Here is a 27,500-nt window from a genome sequence, read left to right as displayed (position 1 = left end):
AACTCTAGCTCTCTGCCAACTGACCCTCAGCCTCTTCCCTGTTCAACTGTACTGTAGTCAGACTTTAAACAGGTCAATGATCATGGACTCGCTGCTCAGATGCTGTGGATGAGTTTTACCATTTAGCTGGTTCTCCACCACGTGTACATCAGGTAGAGGAAGATGAGCAGGAGAAAGAGGAGAGAGATGGAGAACATGGGTGATGGAGGAGAACAGAGGATAGATAACATGGGTGATGGAGGAGAACAGAGGATAGATAACATGGGTGATGGAGAAGAACAGAGGATAGATAACATGGGTGATGGAGGAGAACAGGGGATAGATAACATGGGTGATGGAGGATAGGTGAAGGAGAACCGAGGATATATAACATGGGTGATGGAGGAGAACAGGGGATAGATAACATGGGTGGTGGAGGAGAACAGGGGATAGATAACATAAGTGATGGAGGACAGGTGGAGGAGAACAGAGGATAGATAACATGGGTGATGGAGGATAACATGGGATATATAACATGGGTGATGGAGAAGAACAGAGGATAGATAACATGGGTGATGATGGAGAACAGGGGATAGATAACATGGGTGGTGGAGGAGAACAGAGGATAGATAACATGGGTGATGGAGGAGAACAGAGGATAGATAACATGGGTGATGGAGTAGAACAGGGGATCGATAACATGGGTGATGGAGGAGAACAGATGATAGATAACATGGGTGATGGAGGACAGGTGAAGGAGAACAGAGGATAGATAACATGGGTGGTGGAGGAGAACAGAGGATATATAACATGGGTGATGGAGGACAGGTGGAGGAGAACAGGGGATAGATAACATGGGTGATGGAGGAGAACAGGGGATAGATAACATGGGTGATGGAGGACAGGTGGAGGAGAACAGAGGACAGCTAGAGGAAGTCATGTGAGGGCAGAGTGAAGCCGGGATGGGGACGTACGTGTTCTCCTCGCCCACAATGCAGATGGCTGACAGCAGCTTGACCACGTCCGTCATCATGGCGGGCTGGGTGGGGTCGATAGCTCGGGCCAACAGGGACAGACACTTCTCCTCTGACAGGATACGCTCCAACCCATACTAGAACCAGACAACAGATCACATGTTAGATAGACTCTCCAACCCATACTAGAACCAGACAACAGATCACATGTTAGATAGACTCTCCACACCATACTAGAACCAGACAACATGTTAGATAGACTCTCCAACCCATACTAGAACCAGACAACATGTTAGATAGACTCTCCACACCATACTAGAACCAGACATCATGTTAGATAGACTCTCCACACCATACTAGAACCAGACAACATGTTAGATAGACTCTCCACACCATACTAGAACCAGACAACATGTTAGATAGACTCTCCAACCCATACTAGAACCAGACAACATGTTAGATAGACTCTCCACACCATACTAGAACCAGACAACATGTTAGATAGACTCTCCAACCCATACTAGAACCAGACAACATGTTAGATAGACTCTCCACACCATACTAGAACCAGACAACATGTTAGATAGACTCTCCACACCATACTAGAACCAGACAACAGACAACATGTTAGATAGACTCTCCACACCATACTAGAACCAGACAACATGTTAGATAGACTCTCCACACCATACTAGAACCAGACAACATGTTAGATAGACTCTCCACACCATACTAGAACCAGACAACATGTTAGATAGACTCTCCACACCATACTAGAACCAGACAACATGTTAGATAGACTCTCCACACCATACTAGAACCAGACAACATGTTAGATAGACTCTCCACACCATACTAGAACCAGACAACATGTTAGATAGACTCTCCACACCATACTAGAACCAGACAACATGTTAGATAGACTCTCCACACCATACTAGAACCAGACATCATGTTAGATAGACTCTCCACACCATACTAGAACCAGACAACATGTTAGATAGACTCTCCACACCATACTAGAACCAGACAACATGTTAGATAGACTCTCCAACCCATACTAGAACCAGACAACATGTTAGATAGACTCTCCACACCATACTAGAACCAGACAACATGTTAGATAGACTCTCCAACCCATACTAGAACCAGACAACATGTTAGATAGACTCTCCACACCATACTAGAACCAGACAACAGATCCCATGTTAGATAGACTCTCCACACCATACTAGAACCAGACAACATGTTAGATAGACTCTCCACACCATACTAGAACCAGACAACAGATCACATGTTAGATACTCTCCACACCATACTAGAACCAGACAACATATTAGATAGACTCTCCACACCATACTAGAACCAGACAACATGTTAGATAGACTCTCCACACCATACTAGAACCAGACAACATGTTAGATAGACTCTCCACACCATACTAGAACCATACTAGAACCAGACAACATGTTAGATAGACTCTCCAACCCATACTAGAACCAGACAACATGTTAGATAGACTCTCCACACCATACTAGAACCAGACAACATGTTAGATAGACTCTCCAACCCATACTAGAACCATACTAGAACCATACTAGAACCAGACAACATGTTAGATAGACTCTCCACACCATACTAGAACCAGACAACATGTTAGATAGACTCTCCACACCATACTAGAACCAGACAACATGTTAGATAGACTCTCCACACCATACTAGAACCATACTAGAACCAGACAACATGTTAGATAGACTCTCCAACCCATACTAGAACCAGACAACATGTTAGATAGACTCTCCACACCATACTAGAACCAGACAACAGATCACATGTTAGATAGACTCTCCACACCATACTAGAACCAGACATCATGTTAGATAGACTCTCCACACCATACTAGAACCAGACAACATGTTAGATAGACTCTCCACACCATACTAGAACCAGACAACATGTTAGATAGACTCTCCACACCATACTAGAACCAGACAACATGTTAGATAGACTCTCCACACCATACTAGAACCAGACAACATGTTAGATAGACTCTCCACACCATACTAGAACCAGACAACACGTTAGATAGACTCTCCACACCATACTAGAACCAGACAACATGTTAGATAGACTCTCCACACCATACTAGAACCAGACAACATGTTAGATAGACTCTCCACACCATACTAGAACCAGACAACATGTTAGATAGACTCTCCACACCATACTAGAACCAGACAACATGTTAGATAGACTCTCCACACCATACTAGAACCAGACATCATGTTAGATAGACTCTCCACACCATACTAGAACCAGACAACATGTTAGATAGACTCTCCACACCATACTAGAACCAGACAACATGTTAGATAGACTCTCCACACCATACTAGAACCAGACAACCTGTTAGATAGACTCTCCACACCATACTAGAACCAGACAACATGTTAGATAGACTCTCCACACCATACTAGAACCAGACAACAGATCCCATGTTAGATAGACTCTCCACACCATACTAGAACCAGACAACATGTTAGATAGACTCTCCACACCATACTAGAACCAGACAACATGTTAGATAGACTCTCCAACCCATACTAGAACCAGACAACATGTTAGATAGACTCTCCACACCATACTAGAACCAGACAACATGTTAGATAGACTCTCCAACCCATACTAGAACCAGACAACATGTTAGATAGACTCTCCACACCATACTAGAACCAGACAACAGATCCCATGTTAGATAGACTCTCCACACCATACTAGAACCAGACAACAGGTTAGATAGACTCTCCACACCATACTAGAACCAGACAACAGATCACATGTTAGATACTCTCCACACCATACTAGAACCAGACAACATATTAGATAGACTCTCCACACCATACTAGAACCAGACAACATGTTAGATAGACTCTCCACACCATACTAGAACCAGACAACATGTTAGATAGACTCTCCACACCATACTAGAACCATACTAGAACCAGACAACATGTTAGATAGACTCTCCACACCATACTAGAACCAGACAACAGATCACATGTTAGATACTCTCCACACCATACTAGAACCAGACAACATATTAGATAGACTCTCCACACCATACTAGAACCAGACAACATGTTAGATAGACTCTCCACACCATACTAGAACCAGACAACATGTTAGATAGACTCTCCACACCATACTAGAACCATACTAGAACCAGACAACATGTTAGATAGACTCTCCAACCCATACTAGAACCAGACAACATGTTAGATAGACTCTCCAACCCATACTAGAACCAGACAACATGTTAGATAGACTCTCCAACCCATACTAGAACCATACTAGAACCATACTAGAACCAGACAACATGTTAGATAGACTCTCCACACCATACTAGAACCAGACAACATGTTAGATAGACTCTCCACACCATACTAGAACCAGACAACATGTTAGATAGACTCTCCACACCATACTAGAACCATACTAGAACCAGACAACATGTTAGATAGACTCTCCAACCCATACTAGAACCAGACAACATGTTAGATAGACTCTCCACACCATACTAGAACCAGACAACAGATCACATGTTAGATAGACTCTCCACACCATACTAGAACCAGACATCATGTTAGATAGACTCTCCACACCATACTAGAACCAGACAACATGTTAGATAGACTCTCCACACCATACTAGAACCAGACAACATGTTAGATAGACTCTCCACACCATACTAGAACCAGACAACACGTTAGATAGACTCTCCACACCATACTAGAACCAGACAACATGTTAGATAGACTCTCCACACCATACTAGAACCAGACAACATGTTAGATAGACTCTCCACACCATACTAGAACCAGACAACATGTTAGATAGACTCTCCACACCATACTAGAACCAGACAACATGTTAGATAGACTCTCCACACCATACTAGAACCAGACAACAGATCACATGTTAGATACTCTCCACACCATACTAGAACCAGACAACATGTTAGATAGACTCTCCACACCATACTAGAACCAGACAACATGTTAGATAGACTCTCCACACCATACTAGAACCAGACAACATGTTAGATAGACTCTCCACACCATACTAGAACCAGACAACATGTTAGATAGACTCTCCAACCCATACTAGAACCAGACAACATGTTAGATAGACTCTCCAACCCATACTAGAACCAGACAACATGTTAGATAGACTCTCCACACCATACTAGAACCAGACAACAGATCACATGTTAGATAGACTCTCCACACCATACTAGAACCAGACAACATGTTAGATAGACTCTCCAACCCATACTAGAACCATACTAGAACCAGACAACATGTTAGATAGACTCTCCACACCATACTAGAACCAGACAACATGTTAGATAGACTCTCCACACCATACTAGAACCAGACAACATGTTAGATAGACTCTCCACATCATACTAGAACCAGACAACATGTTAGATAGACTCTCCACACCATACTAGAACCAGACAACAGATCCCATGTTAGATAGACTCTCCACACCATACTAGAACCAGACAACACGTTAGATAGACTCTCCACACCATACTAGAACCAGACAACATGTTAGATAGACTCTCCACACCATACTAGAACCAGACAACATGTTAGATAGACTCTCCACACCATACTAGAACCAGACATGTTAGATAGACTCTCCAACCCATACTAGAACCATACTAGAACCAGACAACATGTTAGATAGACTCTCCACACCATACTAGAACCAGACAACATGTTAGATAGACTCTCCAACCCATACTAGAACCAGACAACATGTTAGATAGACTCTCCACACCATACTAGAACCAGACAACATGTTAGATAGACTCTCCACACCATACTAGAACCAGACAACATGTTAGATAGACTCTCCACACCATACTAGAACCAGACAACATGTTAGATAGACTCTCCACACCATACTAGAACCAGACAACATGTTAGATAGACTCTCCAACCCATACTAGAACCAGACAACATGTTAGATAGACTCTCCACACCATACTAGAACCAGACAACATGTTAGATAGACTCTCCAACCCATACTAGAACCAGACAACATGTTAGATAGACTCTCCACACCATACTAGAACCAGACAACAGATCCCATGTTAGATAGACTCTCCACACCATACTAGAACCAGACAACATGTTAGATAGACTCTCCACACCATACTAGAACCAGACAACAGATCACATGTTAGATACTCTCCACACCATACTAGAACCAGACAACATATTAGATAGACTCTCCACACCATACTAGAACCAGACAACATGTTAGATAGACTCTCCAACCCATACTAGAACCAGACAACATGTTAGATAGACTCTCCACACCATACTAGAACCAGACAACATGTTAGATAGACTCTCCACACCATACTAGAACCAGACAACATGTTAGATAGACTCTCCACACCATACTAGAACCAGACATCATGTTAGATAGACTCTCCAAACCCATACTAGAACCAGACAACATGTTAGATAGACTCTCCACACCATACTAGAACCAGACAACATGTTAGATAGACTCTCCACACCATACTAGAACCAGACAACATGTTAGATAGACTCTCCACACCATACTAGAACCAGACAACATGTTAGATAGACTCTCCACATCATACTAGAACCAGACAACATGTTAGATAGACTCTCCACACCATACTAGAACCAGACAACATGTTAGATAGACTCTCCACACCATACTAGAACCAGACAACATGTTAGATAGACTCTCCACACCATACTAGAACCAGACAACATGTTAGATAGACTCTCCACACCATACTAGAACCAGACAACATGTTAGATAGACTCTCCACACCATACTAGAACCAGACAACATGTTAGATAGACTCTCCACACCATACTAGAACCAGACAACATGTTAGATAGACTCTCCACACCATACTAGAACCAGACAACATGTTAGATAGACTCTCCACACCATACTAGAACCAGACAACAGATCACATGTTAGATAGACTCTCCACACCATACTAGAACCAGACAACATGTTAGATAGACTCTCCAACCCATACTAGAACCATACTAGAACCAGACAACATGTTAGATAGACTCTCCACACCATACTAGAACCAGACAACATGTTAGATAGACTCTCCACACCATACTAGAACCAGACAACATGTTAGATAGACTCTCCACATCATACTAGAACCAGACAACATGTTAGATAGACTCTCCACACCATACTAGAACCAGACAACAGATCCCATGTTAGATAGACTCTCCACACCATACTAGAACCAGACAACACGTTAGATAGACTCTCCACACCATACTAGAACCAGACAACATGTTAGATAGACTCTCCACACCATACTAGAACCAGACAACATGTTAGATAGACTCTCCACACCATACTAGAACCAGACATGTTAGATAGACTCTCCAACCCATACTAGAACCATACTAGAACCAGACAACATGTTAGATAGACTCTCCACACCATACTAGAACCAGACAACATGTTAGATAGACTCTCCAACCCATACTAGAACCAGACAACATGTTAGATAGACTCTCCACACCATACTAGAACCAGACAACATGTTAGATAGACTCTCCACACCATACTAGAACCAGACAACATGTTAGATAGACTCTCCACACCATACTAGAACCAGACAACATGTTAGATAGACTCTCCACACCATACTAGAACCAGACAACATGTTAGATAAACTCTCCAACCCATACTAGAACCAGACAACATGTTAGATAGACTCTCCACACCATACTAGAACCAGACAACATGTTAGATAGACTCTCCAACCCATACTAGAACCAGACAACATGTTAGATAGACTCTCCACACCATACTAGAACCAGACAACAGATCCCATGTTAGATAGACTCTCCACACCATACTAGAACCAGACAACATGTTAGATAGACTCTCCACACCATACTAGAACCAGACAACAGATCACATGTTAGATACTCTCCACACCATACTAGAACCAGACAACATATTAGATAGACTCTCCACACCATACTAGAACCAGACAACATGTTAGATAGACTCTCCACACCATACTAGAACCAGACAACATGTTAGATAGACTCTCCAACCCATACTAGAACCAGACAACATGTTAGATAGACTCTCCAACCCATACTAGAACCAGACAACATGTTAGATAGACTCTCCAACCCATACTAGAACCATACTAGAACCATACTAGAACCAGACAACATGTTAGATAGACTCTCCACACCATACTAGAACCAGACAACATGTTAGATAGACTCTCCACACCATACTAGAACCATACTAGAACCAGACAACATGTTAGATAGACTCTCCAACCCATACTAGAACCAGACAACATGTTAGATAGACTCTCCACACCATACTAGAACCAGACAACAGATCACATGTTAGATAGACTCTCCACACCATACTAGAACCAGACATCATGTTAGATAGACTCTCCACACCATACTAGAACCAGACAACATGTTAGATAGACTCTCCACACCATACTAGAACCAGACAACATGTTAGATAGACTCTCCACACCATACTAGAACCAGACAACACGTTAGATAGACTCTCCACACCATACTAGATCCAGACAACATGTTAGATAGACTCTCCACACCATACTAGAACCAGACAACATGTTAGATAGACTCTCCACACCATACTAGAACCAGACAACATGTTAGATAGACTCTCCACACCATACTAGAACCAGACAACATGTTAGATAGACTCTCCAAACCATACTAGAACCAGACAACATGTTAGATAGACTCTCCACACCATACTAGAACCAGACAACACGTTAGATAGACTCTCCACACCATACTAGAACCAGACAACATGTTAGATAGACTCTCCAACCCATACTAGAACCATACTAGAACCATACTAGAACCAGACAACATGTTAGATAGACTCTCCACACCATACTAGAACCAGACAACATGTTAGATAGACTCTCCACACCATACTAGAACCAGACAACATGTTAGATAGACTCTCCACACCATACTAGAACCATACTAGAACCAGACAACATGTTAGATAGACTCTCCAACCCATACTAGAACCAGACAACATGTTAGATAGACTCTCCACACCATACTAGAACCAGACAACAGATCACATGTTAGATAGACTCTCCACACCATACTAGAACCAGACATCATGTTAGATAGACTCTCCACACCATACTAGAACCAGACAACATGTTAGATAGACTCTCCACACCATACTAGAACCAGACAACATGTTAGATAGACTCTCCACACCATACTAGAACCAGACAACATGTTAGATAGACTCTCCACACCATACTAGAACCAGACAACATGTTAGATAGACTCTCCACACCATACTAGAACCAGACAACATGTTAGATAGACTCTCCACACCATACTAGAACCAGACAACATGTTAGATAGACTCTCCACACCATACTAGAACCAGACAACATGTTAGATAGACTCTCCACACCATACTAGAACCAGACAACATGTTAGATAGACTCTCCACACCATACTAGAACCAGACAACATATTAGATAGACTCTCCAACCCATACTAGAACCAGACAACATGTTAGATAGACTCTCCACACCATACTAGAACCAGACAACATGTTAGATAGACTCTCCACACCATACTAGAACCAGACAACATGTTAGATAGACTCTTCACACCATACTAGAACCAGACAACATGTTAGATAGACTCTCCAACCCATACTAGAACCAGACAACATGTTAGATAGACTCTCCACACCATACTAGAACCAGACAACATGTTAGATAGACTCTTCACACCATACTAGAACCAGACAACATGTTAGATAGACTCTCCAACCCATACTAGAACCAGACAACATGTTAGATAGACTCTCCACACCATACTAGAACCAGACAACATGTTAGATAGACTCTTCACACCATACTAGAACCAGACAACATGTTAGATAGACTCTCCAACCCATACTAGAACCAGACAACATGTTAGATAGACTCTCCAACCCATACTAGAACCAGACAACATGTTAGATAGACTCTCCACACCATACTAGAACCAGACAACATGTTAGATAGACTCTTCACACCATACTAGAACCAGACAACATGTTAGATAGACTCTCCAACCCATACTAGAACCAGACAACATGTTAGATAGACTCTCCACACCATACTAGAACCAGACAACATGTTAGATAGACTCTCCACACCATACTAGAACCAGACAACAGATCACATGTTAGATAGACTCTCCACACCATACTAGAACCAGACAACATGTTAGATAGACTCTCCAACCCATACTAGAACCATACTAGAACCAGACAACATGTTAGATAGACTCTCCACACCATACTAGAACCAGACAACATGTTAGATAGACTCTCCACACCATACTAGAACCAGACAACATGTTAGATAGACTCTCCACATCATACTAGAACCAGACAACATGTTAGATAGACTCTCCACACCATACTAGAACCAGACAACAGATCCCATGTTAGATAGACTCTCCACACCATACTAGAACCAGACAACACGTTAGATAGACTCTCCACACCATACTAGAACCAGACAACATGTTAGATAGACTCTCCACACCATACTAGAACCAGACAACATGTTAGATAGACTCTCCACACCATACTAGAACCAGACATGTTAGATAGACTCTCCAACCCATACTAGAACCATACTAGAACCAGACAACATGTTAGATAGACTCTCCACACCATACTAGAACCAGACAACATGTTAGATAGACTCTCCAACCCATACTAGAACCAGACAACATGTTAGATAGACTCTCCACACCATACTAGAACCAGACAACATATTAGATAGACTCTCCACACCATACTAGAACCAGACAACATGTTAGATAGACTCTCCACACCATACTAGAACCAGACAACATGTTAGATAGACTCTCCACACCATACTAGAACCAGACAACATGTTAGATAGACTCTCCAACCCATACTAGAACCAGACAACATGTTAGATAGACTCTCCACACCATACTAGAACCAGACAACATGTTAGATAGACTCTTCACACCATACTAGAACCAGACAACATGTTAGATAGACTCTCCAACCCATACTAGAACCAGACAACATGTTAGATAGACTCTCCACACCATACTAGAACCAGACAACATGTTAGATAGACTCTCCACACCATACTAGAACCAGACAACATGTTAGATAGACTCTCCACACCATACTAGAACCAGACAACATGTTAGATAGACTCTCCACACCATACTAGAACCAGACATCATGTTAGATAGACTCTCCAAACCCATACTAGAACCAGACAACATGTTAGATAGACTCTCCACACCATACTAGAACCAGACAACATGTTAGATAGACTCTCCACACCATACTAGAACCAGACAACATGTTAGATAGACTCTCCACACCATACTAGAACCAGACAACATGTTAGATAGACTCTCCACATCATACTAGAACCAGACAACATGTTAGATAGACTCTCCACACCATACTAGAACCAGACAACATGTTAGATAGACTCTCCACATCATACTAGAACCAGACAACATGTTAGATAGACTCTCCACACCATACTAGAACCAGACAACATGTTAGATAGACTCTCCACACCATACTAGAACCAGACAACATGTTAGATAGACTCTCCACACCATACTAGAACCAGACAACATGTTAGATAGACTCTCCACACCATACTAGAACCAGACAACATGTTAGATAGACTCTCCACACCATACTAGAACCAGACAACATGTTAGATAGACTCTCCACACCATACTAGAACCAGACAACATGTTAGATAGACTCTCCACACCATACTAGAACCAGACAACATGTTAGATAGACTCTCCACACCATACTAGAACCAGACAACAGATCACATGTTAGATAGACTCTCCACACCATACTAGAACCAGACAACATGTTAGATAGACTCTCCAACCCATACTAGAACCATACTAGAACCAGACAACATGTTAGATAGACTCTCCACACCATACTAGAACCAGACAACATGTTAGATAGACTCTCCACACCATACTAGAACCAGACAACATGTTAGATAGACTCTCCACATCATACTAGAACCAGACAACATGTTAGATAGACTCTCCACACCATACTAGAACCAGACAACACGTTAGATAGACTCTCCACACCATACTAGAACCAGACAACATGTTAGATAGACTCTCCACACCATACTAGAACCAGACAACATGTTAGATAGACTCTCCACACCATACTAGAACCAGACATGTTAGATAGACTCTCCAACCCATACTAGAACCATACTAGAACCAGACAACATGTTAGATAGACTCTCCACACCATACTAGAACCAGACAACATGTTAGATAGACTCTCCAACCCATACTAGAACCAGACAACATGTTAGATAGACTCTCCACACCATACTAGAACCAGACAACAGATCACATGTTAGATAGACTCTCCACACCATACTAGAACCAGACAACATGTTAGATAGACTCTCTACACCATACTAGAACCAGACAACAGATCACATGTTAGATAGACTCTCCACACCATACTAGAACCAGACAACATGTTAGATAGACTCTCTACACCATACTAGAACCAGACAACATATTAGATAGACTCTCCACACCATACTAGAACCAGACAACATGTTAGATAGACTCTCCACACCATACTAGAACCAGACAACATGTTAGATAGACTCTCCACACCATACTAGAACCAGACAACATGTTAGATAGACTCTCCAACCCATACTAGAACCAGACAACATATTAGATAGACTCTCCACACCATACTAGAACCAGACAACATGTTAGATAGACTCTCCACACCATACTAGAACCAGACAACATGTTAGATAGACTCTCCACACCATACTAGAACCAGACAACATGTTAGATAGACTCTCCAACCCATACTAGAACCAGACAACATGTTAGATAGACTCTCCACACCATACTAGAACCAGACAACATGTTAGATAGACTCTCCACACCATACTAGAACCAGACAACATGTTAGATAGACTCTCCACACCATACTAGAACCAGACATCATGTTAGATAGACTCTCCAAACCCATACTAGAACCAGACAACATGTTAGATAGACTCTCCACACCATACTAGAACCAGACAACATGTTAGATAGACTCTCCACACCATACTAGAACCAGACAACATGTTAGATAGACTCTCCACATCATACTAGAACCAGACATCATGTTAGATAGACTCTCCACATCATACTAGAACCAGACATCATGTTAGATAGACTCTCCACACCATACTAGAACCAGACAACATGTTAGATAGACTCTCCACACCATACTAGAACCAGACAACATGTTAGATAGACTCTCCACATCATACTAGAACCAGACAACATGTTAGATAGACTCTCCACACCATACTAGAACCAGACAACATGTTAGATAGACTCTCCACACCATACTAGAACCAGACAACATGTTAGATAGACTCTCCAACCCATACTAGAACCAGACAACATGTTAGATAGACTCTCCACATCATACTAGAACCAGACAACATGTTAGATAGACTCTCCACACCATACTAGAACCAGACAACATGTTAGATAGACTCTTCACACCATACTAGAACCAGACAACATATTAGATAGACTCTCCACACCATACTAGAACCAGACAACATATTAGATAGACTCTCCACACCATACTAGAACCAGACAACATGTTAGATACTCTCCACACCATACTAGAATCAGACAACATGTTAGATAGACTCTCCACACCATACTAGAACCAGACAACATGTTAGATAGACTCTCCACACCATACTAGAACCAGACAACATATTAGATAGACTCTCCACACCATACTAGAACCAGACATCATGTTAGATAGACTCTCCACACCATACTAGAACCAGACATGTTAGATAGACTCTCCACACCATACTAGAACCAGACAACATGTTAGATAGACTCTCCAACCCATACTAGAACCAGACAACATGTTAGATAGACTCTCCACACCATACTAGAACCAGACAACATGTTAGATAGACTCTCCACACCATACTAGAACCATACTAGAACCAGACAACATGTTAGATAGACTCTCCAACCCATACAAGAACCAGACAACATGTTAGATAGACTCTCTACACCATACTAGAACCAGACAACAGATCACATGTTAGATAGACTCTCCACACCATACTAGAACCAGACAACATGTTAGATAGACTCTCCACACCATACTAGAACCAGACATGTTAGATAGACTCTCCAACCCATACTAGAACCATACTAGAACCAGACAACATGTTAGATAGACTCTCCAACCCATACTAGAACCAGACAACATGTTAGATAGACTCTCCACACCATACTAGAACCAGACATGTTAGATAGACCCTCCAACCCATACTAGAACCAGACAACATGTTAGATAGACTCTCCAACCCATACTAGAACCAGACAACATGTTAGATAGACTCTCTACACCATACTAGAACCATACTAGAACCAGACAACATGTTAGATAGACTCTCCAACCCATACTAGAACCAGACAACATGTTAGATAGACTCTCCAACCCATACTAGAACCAGACAACAGATCACATGTTAGATAGACTCTCCACACCATACTAGAACCAGACATCATGTTAGATAGACTCTCCACACCATACTAGAACCAGACAGACAACATGTTAGATAGACTCTCCACACCATACTAGAACCAGACAACATGTTAGATAGACTCTCCACACCATACTAGAACCAGACAACATGTTAGATAGACTCTCCAACCCATACTAGAACCATACTAGAACCAGACAACATGTTAGATAGACTCTCCACACCATACTAGAACCAGACAACATGTTAGATAGACTCTCCACACCATACTAGAACCAGACAACATGTTAGATACTCTCCACACCATACTAGAACCAGACAACAGATCACATGTTAGATAGACTCTCCACACCATACTAGAACCAGACAACATGTTAGATAGACTCTCCAACCCATACTAGAACCAGACAACATATTAGATAGACTCTCCACACCATACTAGAACCAGACAACATGTTAGATAGACTCTCCACACCATACTAGAACCAGACAACATGTTAGATAGATTCTCCACACCATACTAGAACCAGACAACATGTTAGATAGACTCTCCAACCCATACTAGAACCAGACAACATGTTAGATAGACTCTCCAACCCATACTAGAACCAGACAACATGTTAGATAGACTCTCTACACCATACTAGAACCAGACAACATGTTAGATAGACTCTCCACACCATACTAGAACCAGACAACATGTTAGATAGACTCTCCACACCATACTAGAACCAGACAACATGTTAGATAGACTCTCCACACCATACTAGAACCAGACATCATGTTAGATAGACTCTCCAAACCCATACTAGAACCAGACAACATGTTAGATAGACTCTCCACACCATACTAGAACCAGACAACATGTTAGATAGACTCTCCACACCATACTAGAACCAGACAACATGTTAGATAGACTCTCCACATCATACTAGAACCAGACATCATGTTAGATAGACTCTCCACATCATACTAGAACCAGACAGACAACATGTTAGATAGACTCTCCACACCATACTAGAACCAGACAACATATTAGATAGACTCTCCACACCATACTAGAACCAGACATCATGTTAGATAGACTCTCCACACCATACTAGAACCAGACATGTTAGATAGACTCTCCACACCATACTAGAACCAGACAACATGTTAGATAGACTCTCCAACCCATACTAGAACCAGACAACATGTTAGATAGACTCTCCACACCATACTAGAACCAGACAACATGTTAGATAGACTCTCCACACCATACTAGAACCATACTAGAACCAGACAACATGTTAGATAGACTCTCCAACCCATACAAGAACCAGACAACATGTTAGATAGACTCTCTACACCATACTAGAACCAGACAACAGATCACATGTTAGATAGACTCTCCACACCATACTAGAACCAGACAACATGTTAGATACTCTCCACACCATACTAGAACCAGACAACAGATCACATGTTAGATAGACTCTCCACACCATACTAGAACCAGACAACATGTTAGATAGACTCTCCACACCATACTAGAACCAGACAACATGTTAGATAGACTCTCCAACCCATACTAGAACCAGACAACATATTAGATAGACTCTCCACACCATACTAGAACCAGACAACATGTTAGATAGACTCTCCACACCATACTAGAACCAGACAACATGTTAGATAGATTCTCCACACCATACTAGAACCAGACAACATGTTAGATAGACTCTCCAACCCATACTAGAACCAGACAACATGTTAGATAGACTCTCTACACCATACTAGAACCATACTAGAACCAGACAACATGTTAGATAGACTCTCCACACCATACTAGAACCAGACATGTTAGATACTCTCCAAACCATACTAGAACCATACTAGAACCAGACAACATGTTAGATAGACTCTCCAACCCATACTAGAACCAGACAACATGTTAGATAGACTCTCCACACCATACTAGAACCAGACATGTTAGATAGACCCTCCAACCCATACTAGAACCAGACAACATGTTAGATAGACTCTCCAACCCATACTAGAACCAGACAACATGTTAGATAGACTCTCTACACCATACTAGAACCATACTAGAACCAGACAACATGTTAGATAGACTCTCCAACCCATACTAGAACCAGACAACATGTTAGATAGACTCTCCAACCCATACTAGAACCAGACAACAGATCACATGTTAGATAGACTCTCCACACCATACTAGAACCAGACATCATGTTAGATAGACTCTCCACACCATACTAGAACCAGACAGACAACATGTTAGATAGACTCTCCACACCATACTAGAACCAGACAACATGTTAGATAGACTCTCCACACCATACTAGAACCAGACAACATGTTAGATAGACTCTCCAACCCATACTAGAACCATACTAGAACCAGACAACATGTTAGATAGACTCTCCACACCATACTAGAACCAGACAACATGTTAGATAGACTCTCCACACCATACTAGAACCAGACAACATGTTAGATACTCTCCACACCATACTAGAACCAGACAACAGATCACATGTTAGATAGACTCTCCAACCCATACTAGAACCAGACAACATGTTAGATACTCTCCACACCATACTAGAACCAGACATGTTAGATAGACTCTCCACACCATACTAGAACCAGACAACATGTTAGATACTCTCCACACCATACTAGAACCAGACAACATGTTAGATAGACTCTCCACACCATACTAGAACCAGACAACAGATCACATGTTAGATAGACTCTCCAACCCATACTAGAACCAGACAACATGTTAGATACTCTCCACACCATACTAGAACCAGACAACATGTTAGATAGACTCTCCACACCATACTAGAACCAGACAACATGTTAGATACTCTCCACACCATACTAGAACCAGACAACATGTTAGATAGACTCTCCACACCATACTAGAACCAGACAACAGATCACATGTTAGATAGACTCTCCACACCATACTAGAACCAGACAACATGTTAGATACTCTCCACACCATACTAGAACCAGACAACATGTTAGATAGACTCTCCACACCATACTAGAACCAGACAACATGTTAGATAGACTCTCCACACCATACTAGAACCAGACAACATGTTAGATAGACTCTCCACACCATACTAGAACCAGACAACATGTTAGATAGACTCTCCAAACCATACTAGAACCAGACAACATGTTAGATAGACTCTCCACACCATACTAGAACCAGACAGACAACATGTTAGATAGACTCTCCACACCATACTAGAACCAGACAACATGTTAGATAGACTCTCCACACCATACTAGAACCAGACAACATGTTAGATAGACTCTCCAACCCATACTAGAACCATACTAGAACCAGACAACATGTTAGATAGACTCTCCAACCCATACTAGAACCATACTAGAACCAGACAACATGTTAGATACTCTCCACACCATACTAGAACCAGACAACATGTTAGATAGACTCTCCACACCATACTAGAACCAGACAACAGATCACATGTTAGATAGACTCTCCAACCCATACTAGAACCAGACAACATGTTAGATACTCTCCACACCATACTAGAACCAGACAACATGTTAGATAGACTCTCCAAACCATACTAGAACCAGACAACATGTTAGATAGACTCTCCACACCATACTAGAACCAGACAGACAACATGTTAGATAGACTCTCCACATCATACTAGAACCAGACAACATGTTAGATAGACTCTCCACACCATACTAGAACCAGACAACATGTTAGATAGACTCTCCAACCCATACTAGAACCATACTAGAACCAGACAACATGTTAGATAGACTCTCCACACCATACTAGAACCAGACAACATGTTAGATACTCTCCACACCATACTAGAACCAGACAACAGATCACATGTTAGATAGACTCTCCAACCCATACTAGAACCAGACAACATGTTAGATACTCTCCACACCATACTAGAACCAGACATGTTAGATAGACTCTCCACACCATACTAGAACCAGACAACATGTTAGATACTCTCCACACCATACTAGAACCAGACAACATGTTAGATAGACTCTCCACACCATACTAGAACCAGACAACAGATCACATGTTAGATAGACTCTCCAACCCATACTAGAACCAGACAACATGTTAGATACTCTCCACACCATACTAGAACCAGACAACATGTTAGATAGACTCTCCACACCATACTAGAACCAGACAACATGTTAGATAGACTCTCCACACCATACTAGAACCAGACAACATGTTAGATAGACTCTCCACACCATACTAGAACCAGACAACATGTTAGATAGACTCTCCACACCATACTAGAACCAGACATCATGTTAGATAGACTCTCCAAACCCATACTAGAACCAGACAACATGTTAGATAGACTCTCCACACCATACTAGAACCAGACAACATGTTAGATAGACTCTCCACACCATACTAGAACCAGACAACATGTTAGATAGACTCTCCACATCATACTAGAACCAGACATCATGTTAGATAGACTCTCCACATCATACTAGAACCAGACATCATGTTAGATAGACTCTCCACACCATACTAGAACCAGACAACATGTTAGATAGACTCTCCACACCATACTAGAACCAGACAACATGTTAGATAGACTCTCCACATCATACTAGAACCAGACAACATGTTAGATAGACTCTCCACACCATACTAGAACCAGACAACATGTTAGACTCTCCACACCATACTAGAACCAGACAACATGTTAGATAGACTCTCCAACCCATACTAGAACCAGACAACATGTTAGATAGACTCTCCACATCATACTAGAACCAGACAACATGTTAGATAGACTCTCCACACCATACTAGAACCAGACAACATGTTAGATAGACTCTTCACACCATACTAGAACCAGACAACATATTAGATAGACTCTCCACACCATACTAGAACCAGACAACAGATCACATGTTAGATAGACTCTCCACACCATACTAGAACCAGACAACATGTTAGATAGACTCTTCACACCATACTAGAACCAGACAACATATTAGATAGACTCTCCACACCATACTAGAACCAGACAACAGATCACATGTTAGATAGACTCTCCAACCCATACTAGAACCAGACAACATGTTAGATAGACTCTCCACACCATACTAGAACCAGACAACATGTTAGATAGACTCTCCACACCATACTAGAACCATACTAGAACCAGACAACATGTTAGATAGACTCTCCAACCCATACAAGAACCAGACAACATGTTAGATAGACTCTCTACACCATACTAGAACCAGACAACAGATCACATGTTAGATAGACTCTCCACACCATACTAGAACCAGACAACATGTTAGATAGACTCTCCACACCATACTAGAACCAGACATGTTAGATAGACTCTCCAACCCATACTAGAACCATACTAGAACCAGACAACATGTTAGATAGACTCTCCAACCCATACTAGAACCAGACAACATGTTAGATAGACTCTCCACACCATACTAGAACCAGACATGTTAGATAGACCCTCCAACCCATACTAGAACCAGACAACATGTTAGATAGACTCTCCAACCCATACTAGAACCAGACAACATGTTAGATAGACTCTCCAACCCATACTAGAACCAGACAACAGATCACATGTTAGATAGACTCTCCACACCATACTAGAACCAGACATCATGTTAGATAGACTCTCCACACCATACTAGAACCAGACAGACAACATGTTAGATAGACTCTCCACACCATACTAGAACCAGACAACATGTTAGATAGACTCTCCACACCATACTAGAACCAGACAACATGTTAGATAGACTCTCCAACCCATACTAGAACCATACTAGAACCAGACAACATGTTAGATAGACTCTCCACACCATACTAGAACCAGACAACATGTTAGATAGACTCTCCACACCATACTAGAACCAGACAACATGTTAGATACTCTCCACACCATACTAGAACCAGACAACAGATCACATGTTAGATAGACTCTCCAACCCATACTAGAACCAGACAACATGTTAGATACTCTCCACACCATACTAGAACCAGACATGTTAGATAGACTCTCCACACCATACTAGAACCAGACAACATGTTAGATACTCTCCACACCATACTAGAACCAGACAACATGTTAGATAGACTCTCCACACCATACTAGAACCAGACAACAGATCACATGTTAGATAGACTCTCCAACCCATACTAGAACCAGACAACATGTTAGATACTCTCCACACCATACTAGAACCAGACAACATGTTAGATAGACTCTCCACACCATACTAGAACCAGACAACATGTTAGATACTCTCCACACCATACTAGAACCAGACAACATGTTAGATAGACTCTCCACACCATACTAGAACCAGACAACAGATCACATGTTAGATAGACTCTCCACACCATACTAGAACCAGACAACATGTTAGATACTCTCCACACCATACTAGAACCAGACAACATGTTAGATAGACTCTCCACACCATACTAGAACCAGACAACATGTTAGATAGACTCTGCACACCATACTAGAACCAGACAACATGTTAGATAGACTCTCCACACCATACTAGAACCAGACAACATGTTAGATAGACTCTCCAAACCATACTAGAACCAGACAACATGTTAGATAGACTCTCCACACCATACTAGAACCAGACAGACAACATGTTAGATAGACTCTCCACACCATACTAGAACCAGACAACATGTTAGATAGACTCTCCACACCATACTAGAACCAGACAACATGTTAGATAGACTCTCCAACCCATACTAGAACCATACTAGAACCAGACAACATGTTAGATAGACTCTCCAACCCATACTAGAACCATACTAGAACCAGACAACATGTTAGATACTCTCCACACCATACTAGAACCAGACAACATGTTAGATAGACTCTCCACACCATACTAGAACCAGACAACAGATCACATGTTAGATAGACTCTCCAACCCATACTAGAACCAGACAACATGTTAGATACTCTCCACACCATACTAGAACCAGACAACATGTTAGATAGACTCTCCAAACCATACTAGAACCAGACAACATGTTAGATAGACTCTCCACACCATACTAGAACCAGACAGACAACATGTTAGATAGACTCTCCACATCATACTAGAACCAGACAACATGTTAGATAGACTCTCCACACCATACTAGAACCAGACAACATGTTAGATAGACTCTCCAACCCATACTAGAACCATACTAGAACCAGACAACATGTTAGATAGACTCTCCACACCATACTAGAACCAGACAACATGTTAGATACTCTCCACACCATACTAGAACCAGACAACAGATCACATGTTAGATAGACTCTCCAACCCATACTAGAACCAGACAACATGTTAGATACTCTCCACACCATACTAGAACCAGACAACATGTTAGATAGACTCTCCACACCATACTAGAACCAGACAACATGTTAGATACTCTCCACACCATACTAGAACCAGACAACATGTTAGATAGACTCTCCACACCATACTAGAACCAGACAACAGATCACATGTTAGATAGACTCTCCACACCATACTAGAACCAGACAACATGTTAGATACTCTCCACACCATACTAGAACCAGACAACATGTTAGATAGACTCTCCACACCATACTAGAACCAGACAACATGTTAGATAGACTCTCCACACCATACTAGAACCAGACAACATGTTGGATAGACTCTCCACACCATACTAGAACCAGACATCATGTTAGATAGACTCTCTACACCATACTAGAACCAGACAACATGTTAGATAGACTCTCCACACCATACTAGAACCAGACAACATGTTAGATAGACTCTCCACACCATACTAGAACCAGACAACATGTTAGATAGACTCTCCACACCATACTAGAACCAGACAACATGTTAGATAGACTCTCCACACCATACTAGAACCAGACAACAGATCACACGTTAGATAGACTCTCCACACCATACTAGAACCAGACAACATGTTAGATAGACTCTCCACACCATACTAGAACCAGACAACATGTTAGATAGACTCTCCACACCATACTAGAACCAGACAACAGATCACACGTTAGATAGACTCTCCACACCATACTAGAACCAGACAACATGTTAGATAGACTCTCCACACCATACTAGAACCAGACAACATGTTAGATACTCTCCACACCATACTAGAACCAGACAACATGTTAGATAGACTCTCCACACCATACTAGAACCAGACAACATGTTAGATAGACTCTCCACACCATACTAGAACCAGACAACACGTTAGATAGACTCTCCACACCATACTAGAACCAGACAACAGATCACACGATAGATAGACTCTCCAACCCATACTAGAACCATACTAGAACCAGACAACATGTTAGATAGACTCTCCACACCATACTAGAACCAGACAACAGATCACACGTTAGATAGACTCTCCAACCCATACTAGAACCATACTAGAACCAGACAACATGTTAGATAGACTCTCCACACCACACTAGAACCAGACAACATGTTAGATAGACTCTCCACACCATACTAGAACCAGACAACAGATCACACGTTAGATAGACTCTCCAACCCATACTAGAACCATACTAGAACCAGACAACATATTAGATAGACTCTCCACACCATACTAGAACCAGACAACATGTTAGATAGACTCTCCACACCATACTAGAACCAGACAACATGTTAGATAGACTCTCCAACCCATACTAGAACCAGACAACATGTTAGATAGACTCTCCACACCATACTAGAACCAGACAACATATCCCATGTTAGATAGACTCTCCACACCATAAAGATAACACAGCCATCATTAAAACACATGGTTTAACACAGCAGATAACACAGCCATCATTAAAACACATGGTTTAACACAGCAGATAACACAGCCATCATTAAAACACATGGTTTAACACAGCAGATAACACAGCCATCATTAGAACACATGGTTTAACACAGCCATCATTAAAACTGGAATGTCAAGACATCGCCACCCACACAGGTCTACTGTACAGGGTTTAACACAGCAGATAACACAGCCATCATTAAAACTGGAATGTCAAGACATCGCCACCCACACAGGTCTACTGTACAGGGTTTAACACAGCAGATAACACAGCCATCATTAAAACTGGAATGTAAAGACATCGCCACCCACACAGGTCTACTGTACGGGGTTTAACACAGCAGATAACACAGCCATCATTAAAACTGGAATGTAAAGACATCGCCACCCACACAGGTCTACAGTACGGGGTTTAACACAGCAGATAACACAGCCATCATTAAAACTGGAATGTAAAGACATCGCCACCCACACAGGTCTACTGTACGGGGTTTAACACAGCAGATAACACAGCCATCATTAAAACTGGAATGTCAAGACATCGCCACCCACACAGGTCTACTGTACAGGGTTTAACACAGCAGATAACACAGCCATCATTAAAACTGGAATGTAAAGACATCGCCACCCACACAGGTCTACTGTACGGGGTTTAACACAGCAGATAACACAGCCATCATTAAAACTGGAATGTAAAGACATCGCCACCCACACAGGTCTACAGTACGGGGTTTAACACAGCAGATAACACAGCCATCATTAAAACTGGAATGTAAAGACATCGCCACCCACACAGGTCTACTGTACGGGGTTTAACACAGCAGATAACACAGCCATCATTAAAACTGGAATGTCAAGACATCGCCACCCACACAGGTCTACTGTACGGGGTTTAACACAGCAGATAACACAGCCATCATTAAAACTGGAATGTCAAGACATCGCCACCCACACAGGTCTACTGTACGGGGTTTAACACAGCAGATAACACAGCCATCATTAAAACTGGAATGTCAAGACATCGCCACCCACACAGGTCTACTGTACGGGGTTTAACACAGCAGATAACACAGCCATCATTAAAACTGGAATGTCAAGACATCGCCACCCACACAGGTCTACTGTACGGGGTTTAACACAGCAGATAACACAGCCATCATTAAAACTGGAATGTCAAGACATCGCCACCCACACAGGTCTACTGTACGGGGTTTAACACAGCAGATAACACAGCCATCATTAAAACTGGAATGTAAAGACATCGCCACCCACACAGGTCTACTGTACGGGGTTTAACACAGCAGATAACACAGCCATCATTAAAACTGGAATGTCAAGACATCGCCACCCACACAGGTCTACTGTACGGGGTTTAACACAGCAGATAACACAGCCATCATTAAAACTGGAATGTCAAGACATCGCCACCCACACAGGTCTACTGTACGGGGTTTAACACAGCAGATAACACAGCCATCATTAAAACTGGAATGTCAAGACATCGCCACCCACACAGGTCTACTGTACGGGGTTTAACACAGCAGATAACACAGCCATCATTAAAACTGGAATGTCAAGACATCGCCACCCACACAGGTCTACTGTACGGGGTTTAACACAGCAGATAACACAGCCATCATTAAAACTGGAATGTCAAGACATCGCCACCCACACAGGTCTACTGTACGGGGTTTAACACAGCAGATAACACAGCCATCATTAAAACTGGAATGTCAAGACATCGCCACCCACACAGGTCTACTGTACGGGGTTTAACACAGCAGATAACACAGCCATCATTAAAACTGGAATGTAAAGACATCGCCACCCACACAGGTCTACTGTACGGGGTTTAACACAGCAGATAACACAGCCATCATTAAAACTGGAATGTCAAGACATCGCCACCCACACAGGTCTACTGTACGGGGTTTAACACAGCAGATAACACAGCCATCATTAAAACTGGAATGTCAAGACATCGCCACCCACACAGGTCTACTGTACGGGGTTTAACACAGCAGATAACACAGCCATCATTAAAACTGGAATGTCAAGACATCGCCACCCACACAGGTCTACTGTACGGGGTTTAACACAGCAGATAACACAGCCATCATTAAAACTGGAATGTCAAGACATCGCCACCCACACAGGTCTACTGTACGGGGTTTAACACAGCAGATAACACAGCCATCATTAAAACTGGAATGTCAAGACATCGCCACCCACACAGGTCTACTGTACGGGGTTTAACACAGCAGATAACACAGCCATCATTAAAACTGGAATGTCAAGACATCGCCACCCACACAGGTCTACTGTACGGGGTTTAACACAGCAGATAACACAGCCATCATTAAAACTGGAATGTCAAGACATCGCCACCCACACAGGTCTACTGTACGGGGTTTAACACAGCAGATAACACAGCCATCATTAAAACTGGAATGTCAAGACATCGCCACCCACACAGGTCTACTGTACGGGGTTTAACACAGCAGATAACACAGCCATCATTAAAACTGGAATGTCAAGACATCGCCACCCACACAGGTCTACTGTACGGGGTTTAACACAGCAGATAACACAGCCATCATTAAAACTGGAATGTCAAGACATCGCCACCCACACAGGTCTACTGTACGGGGTTTAACACAGCAGATAACACAGCCATCATTAAAACTGGAATGTCAAGACATCGCCACCCACACAGGTCTACTGTACGGGGTTTAACACAGCAGATAACACAGCCATCATTAAAACTGGAATGTCAAGACATCGCCACCCACACAGGTCTACTGTACGGGGTTTAACACAGCAGATAACACAGCCATCATTAAAACTGGAATGTAAAGACATCGCCACCCACACAGGTCTACTGTACGGGGTTTAACACAGCAGATAACACAGCCATCATTAAAACTGGAATGTCAAGACATCGCCACCCACACAGGTCTACTGTACGGGGTTTAACACAGCAGATAACACAGCCATCATTAAAACTGGAATGTCAAGACATCGCCACCCACACAGGTCTACTGTACGGGGTTTAACACAGCAGATAACACAGCCATCATTAAAACTGGAATGTCAAGACATCGCCACCCACACAGGTCTACTGTACGGGGTTTAACACAGCAGATAACACAGCCATCATTAAAACTGGAATGTCAAGACATCGCCACCCACACAGGTCTACTGTACGGGGTTTAACACAGCAGATAACACAGCCATCATTAAAACTGGAATGTCAAGACATCGCCACCCACACAGGTCTACTGTACGGGGTTTAACACAGCAGATAACACAGCCATCATTAAAACTGGAATGTCAAGACATCGCCACCCACACAGGTCTACTGTACGGGGTTTAACACAGCAGATAACACAGCCATCATTAAAACTGGAATGTCAAGACATCGCCACCCACACAGGTCTACTGTACGGGGTTTAACACAGCAGATAACACAGCCATCATTAAAACTGGAATGTCAAGACATCGCCACCCACACAGGTCTACTGTACGGGGTTTAACACAGCAGATAACACAGCCATCATTAAAACTGGAATGTCAAGACATCGCCACCCACACAGGTCTACTGTACGGGGTTTAACACAGCAGATAACACAGCCATCATTAAAACTGGAATGTCAAGACATCGCCACCCACACAGGTCTACTGTACGGGGTTTAACACAGCAGATAACACAGCCATCATTAAAACTGGAATGTCAAGACATCGCCACCCACACAGGTCTACTGTACGGGGTTTAACACAGCAGATAACACAGCCATCATTAAAACTGGAATGTCAAGACATCGCCACCCACACAGGTCTACTGTACGGGGTTTAACACAGCAGATAACACAGCCATCATTAA

The 27,500-nt window shown here is 42.1% G+C and overlaps 1 protein-coding gene across 2 annotated transcripts in view; it reads right to left on the bottom strand.

The window, feature by feature from the left end:
• LOC110517682 (protein diaphanous homolog 3) overlaps nt 1-27,500 on the bottom strand; it is a 269,486-nt gene that overhangs the window by 30,476 nt on the left and 211,510 nt on the right. For both annotated transcript variants that reach the window (XM_090228750.1, XM_090228751.1), the window contains exon 8: nt 954-1,090. In XM_090228750.1, the coding sequence (XP_090084876.1) occupies nt 954-1,090 (137 nt within the window). The remainder of the gene's footprint in view (nt 1-953; nt 1,091-27,500) is intronic.

This window comes from Oncorhynchus mykiss, unplaced genomic scaffold (assembly GCF_057628025.1).
Source record: "Oncorhynchus mykiss isolate SJ-2025 unplaced genomic scaffold, ASM5762802v1 scaffold98, whole genome shotgun sequence".
NCBI lineage: Eukaryota > Metazoa > Chordata > Actinopteri > Salmoniformes > Salmonidae > Oncorhynchus > Oncorhynchus mykiss.
This window is presented reverse-complemented; position numbering and strand designations above follow the sequence as displayed.